At 44.4% G+C, this 7564-nt stretch overlaps 1 protein-coding gene across 1 annotated transcript in view; it reads left to right on the top strand.

The window, feature by feature from the left end:
- The first annotated feature begins 1716 nt into the window (after positions 1–1716).
- Slc24a2 (solute carrier family 24 member 2) overlaps positions 1717–7564 on the top strand; it is a 288585-nt gene continuing 282737 nt past the window's right edge. The window contains exon 1 of the mRNA XM_012514856.1: positions 1717–2646. Coding sequence (XP_012370310.1) covers positions 1717–2646 — 930 coding nt within the window. The remainder of the gene's footprint in view (positions 2647–7564) is intronic.

The following is a 7564-nucleotide window of genomic DNA, read 5'->3' as shown; positions in this document are numbered from 1 at the left end:
TGGGGGGCGCGTGCGGGTCCGTCCCCGCGCCGCCGGAGCCCGCGGACGCGGCCGAGCCGGGCGCATCCCCGCCGGGTGAGGCGCTGCCCTTCGCGGCTGTTTTCCTGTGAACCCGCTAGGGAAAGTTTGGGGCCACGCGAGGCGAAGTTGGGGCGCGCCTGGGGCTCGCTTCACCCGCGGAGGGCAGATCCCGGGGAGCCGGGCGCGAGGGCAGAGGGAGCCCGGTTCCGACGCAGCAGCGCGGCGCCCCGGAGCGGGTCGCTGCGGGCCGGGCCGGCGAGGTAACCCTCCCGAGCTCGGAGAGTGGCTTCCTCGCTGGGGCGCAGCGCCCACATCCGCAGCCAGCCCGGGGCGCGGTGGGCTTGGGTCGTGTCTGGAGCCGCCGCAGCTCAGCCTGCAGGGACCGGGACTGAGCGCCGGCTAATCGCTGGTTGTATGTGGCGTCTGTTCAGTGAGCTTATTTTACACCTGAGATGATCTGGGTGAATGGCTCTAAAATGAAATCACTGATACAGGAAAAGATGTTCTTAAAAGATAATTAAAAAGAGGAACTCTCACTGTGTCAGCTGTCCTGTCTGCTTATCTTATCAGTTTTTCTGTGGAATCAAGAATGAAAATCCTGCTGTACATATCTAACCTATAAAAGGTTCAGTATTGGGGTTGAGGCAGATTGTGTGGACAGAATATAGCTATTCCTTGCATATTGTTTATGGAATACCCTACTTGTTATTTTACTGCATGAGCACTTGTTTAAGCTATTTGAAGTAGACCAAAGGTGTTTCTCTTAAGGCTTTAGTAGAAAACAGCATGTAGACGTTTTAAGAAAACAGGTTGTTCATGTTACCAGGACAGTTTTTTGCAAAGTTAAATTTTTGAAGAGCTACTTTTCTGCTTCTGATATAGGACTTTTCATGAACCGTGAGATCTTGAGATTTCTGCATCTCAAACTCAACCCTTTCCAAAGGACAGATTAAATCAGAAAAGTGTATGCACAATAGAGAATTATGTAATTGGACTAGAAGGAAACACAGGGAGTAAGAGTCCCTTGTCAAGAACCTAGATATTTCTGAAAGAAGGGGGATACTTTTAGCCCTGGAAGATGTTGTTACACGTTTTAAGGTGAAGAAGCTGATTGTCTTCTATTAGTATAGTATAGTATTTTTATACTTATACACATCTCTGCTTTTACATCTAATGTTGGATTTACCAAGACGGTTGTAAGTCTAAGTGCCAGCTGTTTGTCCCTTCCGCCTCTAAGTACCGCATGGGTGGTAACTCACCTTAAAGCAGCCCTGTGAGGCTAAGGATGTAGTCCGCGAGGCGCAGCTTGCTGAGCCCCGCTTGAGGCCAGGTGGAGCACTTGCCTAACGGTCTGTCTGCAGCACTGGGAAAGAGGAAAAACAAATCAGCAACCTGGACGTTAGGAACTGGGGAGAGAGAGGAGTTATGTAACTTACCCATGACTGCAGGACTGGACTTTTTCACATCTGTGAAGTTCTTTCTGTGTATAAAAAAAGATGTGATTTGTGTCATTTACTTACTCTTGTTTCTACTCTTATTTTAGCATAAATGAAGAGAGCTTCCCGCGAAGCCTAAGAGGCCCTGACTGTGGAGGTGCCGCATGAGGGCTGGTAGCTGAAACGGGAGGAAGAGCACGACTGAGCCGTCCCTTGGATCTGAACTTTGAAGATCACCAGCTCCACCACAATGCCCACGATGGATCTTCATCAGAGCACCACTGTCAGCCTCCCTGAGAAATGGTGTTTGGAGGCCTCACTGCCCGGCTGCAGGAGACAGCGTATTGTGAGGAAAAAACTGAAGTTAATTCGGATCTTAGGCCTTTTCATGGGCCTGGTAGCCATTAGCACTGTTCCATTTTCAATCAGTGCCTTTTCTGAGACTGACACACAGAGCACAGGAGAGGCCAGGGCTGTCAGTGGCACTGGTGTGGCACACAGTTACCATCAAAGGACACTCTTAGATTTAAAGGACGAGATTTGGGATTACACTTCGCAGCCACCTCCTTCTCAGGAAGGCAAGTCTGAGAACAGTACAGATCACGCTCAAGGAGACTACCCTAAGGATATCTTTTCCCTTGAGGAGCGAAGAAAGGGTGCCATTATTCTCCATGTTATAGGAATGATCTACATGTTCATAGCCTTAGCCATCGTGTGTGATGAGTTCTTTGTTCCTTCGTTGACCGTCATCACTGAAAAGCTCGGCATCTCTGACGATGTGGCTGGAGCTACCTTTATGGCTGCAGGGGGGTCGGCCCCAGAGCTTTTCACGTCCCTCATAGGAGTGTTCATTGCCCACAGCAACGTGGGCATAGGCACAATCGTAGGTTCGGCAGTGTTCAATATCCTCTTTGTTATTGGGATGTGTGCTCTGTTTTCTAGAGAAATCTTAAACCTAACATGGTGGCCACTCTTTCGGGATGTGTCCTTCTACATTGTTGACTTGATCATGCTGATTATATTTTTCCTGGATAATGTTATCATGTGGTGGGAAAGCATGCTTCTCCTAACAGCTTACGTTGGCTATGTGATTTTCATGAAGTTCAACGTCCAAGTAGAAAGATGGGCGAAGCAAGTGATAAGTCGCAATAAAGTCGTCAAAGTGGCAGCCCCAGAAGTTCAACCAAAGGTTGGTGGTGATGGTTTTTTATTCAGTGCTTTTCCTGACCATAGTTCTGAATTGCTATTTTTGAGATCTGCAACTTCTTCTGATACGGTAGCATTTGGGGCTGTAGGGAATAGTAGATTGCACTCTATGGTTTTGTGCCAGACTAACACGACAGTATAAAAGATAATGTGGGGGTGTTCTTCTAGATGTCCGTCAGGTTCCCCTGCTACTGGCTTCAGAATAAAAACATTTGTGCAGATGGGTTACATAAGCATCCCAGAGCAGATTCAGCACTTAGCAGCCTTTCAGCTTTCAGGGAGCTAGGCTTGCTGATTCTGAGAGCAGTTTGATATTCATGGGAAAGCGTGTGCTTCGTGGCAAGCTGCAGGGCTTTTGCCTGTTACATGGGCACATGGGAGTTACGCAGAGCCATCTCTAAAGGTTGTTGCCCAGTCACCAGCCTGGGGCCAAGGATCTGGCCCTCGGAGTGGTCGTGGTTGCCTTGCTTTTTACTTTATTTGGCAGCAATGGGGCTGGAGCCCACAGCCTTGTACTTGTAAGGCCAGTGCTGTCGCTGAGCTTTGCCCTCTAGCCCCATTGCTACTTTTTTGGTCTATACAATCATATTTCAGATCACTTGACCAGTATCTAATTAACATGCACGTAAAGAGAGTCACTGCCCAGCCCTGCCACCTGCCTCTACGATAGAGGCCAGTTTTGGTCACCCTAGGACACATGGCCCAAGGTTTTTACAGTAGAGTAGGAGGGAGTTTTAATGAAAGTAGTGACGGTCCTACTGCTTAGTGGAGAAGCAGATTGATAAAGCACTTACAAGAAAATAATTTGCAAAAATGTGAATTAAAAAAATAATACATAAGTAACATCAGTAAAATTTTGTGTATTGCCACGATGCAGTCCTGGTTATAGCTTAACAGTAGAATATCATCTTTGAGTATGACTTTAAACAGAAAACCCAAATACTGTATGTACATAGGTTTCACGCTGTTATCTGAAGAAATTCTCATGTATATAAAAAACAGCTATCTGAGGAGGTGTAAAAGATTTTGCCCACTAAGAAAGAAAAAAAGATACTACTTCAAGTGTGCATAATTATTTTATAGTCAAGTTGAGTAACTATCATTTTTAGCAGCCATGATGTAGAAACAAAATCAGGAAAACAAGATATAGAGGAAAATATATAGAAGTGACTTTCCTGTTTATTGCATACAAAGGGGGCATGTTCTCGTACTGTATTTTTCCACATACCTCTCAGTGCATGGTTGCTTGTTAGAAATTGTAGTATAAAAAATCACTTAGCAAAATATGCAGCAATCATGCATCTGGATGTGCCAAATGGGTGCATCCCCTTGTGGGCAGAGGACAGGGCCATCGCTAGAGCCTCGCTCTGCCTTCCCTAGTTTGGAACCAAAGGGATGCACCTCCAGACCCTCTCCTCAAGCCCGAGTGGGTGAATCAATAGTCTCAGTTGATTCAATCAGAATAATAAATTATTATGAAGGAAAGGCATATTTTTAGAGGCAGAGAAATAACTTGGTGACTTAGAAATAAGTTGGGCACATCACCAGTGAAAGGTCTTTGGGAAACTGCGTACTTTTTTATAACACTGCAGCTCAAGTCCGTAAACTTAGATGCACACCTTGGTTGCAGGTTGTGCTAGCAACATCAGAAAGGGGCTTGCAGAGGAATCCAGTGGGGTGTGTGAAGCTGGAGGAGAGTTTGATTCTGATGTTAGGGGTGGCGGGAGTACATTTAGAAAGGAAGGTCTTAGGTCCAGGTTGCAGGCTACATTTAATCAGTCATAAAACATTCGTCAAAATAGTTCTGGCAGGATTGCTAGCTATGTGGTTAAGCCTCTGTCATGTCCAGCAACATGTGAGTCAGCAGTTCAGACTGACATTCTCTAGCAGCTGTCCTTCAGATCGTGTTTGTGCTATGCTCAATACTCTTTGATAATTTATAAATTCTGAATATCACATAATGTTTTTATGTATTTAGTGCAGTGTCTACAGGGTCTCACTACACAGATCGGACTTGTAGTAATTCTCTTGTTTTCAGCCTCCCAAGTGCTGGGATTACAGGCGTGCACCACTGCACCCAGGCTCAATCACTGTCTCTGCGCCGCGGGAGTGAGGCCAACATGGCAGGCCAGGAATCGACCCTTAAGCCCCTGCGCCTGTCTAAGTAGGCGCTTTATCTGCTGAGCTATTTATCATATAGAATCAAGTAATTATTATAAGAATCAAATAATTCTTTCAAAATCATATCTTCAGTTGCCTAAGTGCCTGCCTAGCAAGTGCAAGGTCCTAAGATCTATTCCTGGTCCGAAAACAAAAGCATGTCTTATTCTTAACTATTTCTCCCACTTCCGATTCCCTCCACATGTTCTTGTATTACTTTTCTTTTAATGCCAACTAGTTGGAATTTATTCCATTTAATTATAATTGTCTCTTTTGGCATTTCATAACTAACAGAAATGGACTCTTTCACAAGCCATGTCTTACTGGATATACCCCACCCCCAATGCAGGACAGTTGTACCACTTTTTAGATGGAGTAATGCGCCATGTATGATTTCTCTTAGGAATTCATGTTTGAATTTTTGCTGGGATTCTTTTTCAGCAATTACTGCTTTTATCATATTCCTGATTACAGAATCCGATGGAAGTTTGCTCTCCACTCCGGGAGCATAAGGGGTCCCAGGGCTGGATCCCTGAGTGTGGCCACACAGCCTGTGGTCTGCAGAGTTAACAGCTGGCCATGTAGCCTGGCCTTCCTACAGATCAGTGCTCTGACACAGTCATAATGCTTAGGAAAAGACCATAAGCCACGTGTGACCATCAGTGGGATCTTTGGGTGGTAGTCAAGAATTTGGAAAGTGTGATACTAAGCATATTTTCATGTAGACTAACTTCATTGTCTTATTTGTACAATTACAGTGCATGGGAAGTTGAAAAAGTAGATGAAACAATTGTACATATTCTCTTACACATTATCAGATGGCTCTTGTCAAAGAATTGTCACTGCTGGGCTGTGAGCGGTGAAATAGCTCTTAAGCTACTTGCTTCATGAACAAGTTGAAATCTTAATTTGGTTCCACTGGGGCTGACACAGGCCACGAGGCAATGTGGAGCCTAAAAGTGTGAGGTCTTGTTGTTTTCATCAGGTAGTATATGCCACCTGTGTGTGGTTCTGAAATTTATTGTTACTATTTGTTTTTTTAATGATACCACTGTCTTTTCTAGAAAGTTGTAGTGCCAGTATGTGGGAGAAACCCCAGGACTTTGGTGCAGGCAGCGAAGAGCTTTCGGCCCTGCTGTGCAGTAAGCCCAGTAGCCTCGGAGAAGCCATTGAAGCTCACTGAGCCTCAGCTGCCTGATTTGGAGAATGAGGCAAACAGCAGCTGCTTTTTGAGGCTGGAAAGACGCTCACGTGGATGTTAGGCATCTAACGCAGTCCTTCACATTTGCTTGTTGAACAAGTGCCGGTTCCCTCCTTTCATGTTCTGCTCTTAAATGAAAAGCGAATCAGGATGAATTATTTTAGGTTTGCAAATTACAAAGCAGTCCTTGAAGGTTGAATTTACTCTAGTGAATCATTGAGTTAAGCAAGTTTTGCACTCTTTAGAGGCATATAATATTTGTCATATTACAATATTCATAAGGCCTAATTCCTATACAATGAATATACACGTCTAAATATTACTGTAATCTCCAAGAAAACCTCCAAAAACTTTTTGGGCCTGGAATTTTATTGTAAAGGATTTTGTTTGAAATAAGAAGGCCATTGGCTGAAGTTCAGAAGTGTCTGTACTAAGCAGAGACTTTTCTACTCGTAAACGACAGTGCCATCTTCTTAAAGTGTCTCTATAGCTGGTTAGGAATAAGTTTGAACCATAGAGGATAAGATTCAGTTGAGCTGCTGGGATCCAGCGCACTTTGCGGAGTGCCCGGCTGGATCCTAGCATGCTGCCCATCTGGTTGGTGCTAGGCTGTTACAGGCTGGAAAGCAGCTGTCCATGGTATTTAACTTCTTAGGCTCAGTGCTGTAATCTGACAGCAAGTCAGCCAGGTTCTAATAAAGGAAATGATCCAAGAAAAGATGCCTAAAGCTGGATCGTTGGAGTGGTAAACCCCTTAGCAATTCAGGTGTTCCTTGTTTTGTTCAGTTTGTGTGTTCCTGCATTTTGCAGTTCAAATTGTTAATTCATATTCTTGGGAAAATCAGAATGAAAACAACATGCACTAAAATTCCTTATACAATGAAGTGATTCTTCTAATGTAGCAAATCATTAATAATTTTGTTATTTACACATGTGCAGCTCCAAGCTTGCTCCAGATTCAGAATCTATTATAGAACTGAACCCACTCAAGACAAGATAATCCTTGCATAAATGAAAGTATGTATACTGATTGTCAGAATAGCAATCTGCTAGTTTAAACAAAATGCAGCTGTATTCTGTTTATGAGAGATTTATCTAAGACAAAAAATATTGAAGGGCTGGGGAGATAGCTCAGCAGTCTAAGCGCCTGCCTGGCAAGGGCAAGGACCCGAGTTTGACCCCCAGTACTGCATGCTGTGCCAGCCACAGCACTGTGCTGCACGCCTGTAATCCCAGGCTGGGGAGGCTAAGGCAGGAGGATCACTATGAGTCTCAGCTGTGTAGTGAGGCCCTGTATCAAATAAATTTTTTTAAAAAAAGAATATTGAAAATGAATGCATGGAAAAAGAAAACATGTAAACCAAAGTAAAAGGGGAATCAAAGGAAAGAAAATTTAGACATTAAAATTCATAATTAGATGCCTATGAATATAGTACATGTGTTTATACAGGGAGAGAGCACGGGGTATCTGCCTTACTGTTTCCCTCTATCACTGCATGCAATTCTGAGAGTGAACAGGGCACTTCGAGAGACCCAGGAG

Source organism: Octodon degus, unplaced genomic scaffold (genome assembly GCF_000260255.1).
Source record: "Octodon degus isolate 3935 unplaced genomic scaffold, OctDeg1.0 scaffold00044, whole genome shotgun sequence".
NCBI classification, from domain to species: Eukaryota; Metazoa; Chordata; class Mammalia; order Rodentia; family Octodontidae; genus Octodon; species Octodon degus.
The sequence above is the reverse complement of the archived record's forward strand: the minus strand, read 5'-3'. Positions and strand labels throughout refer to the sequence as shown.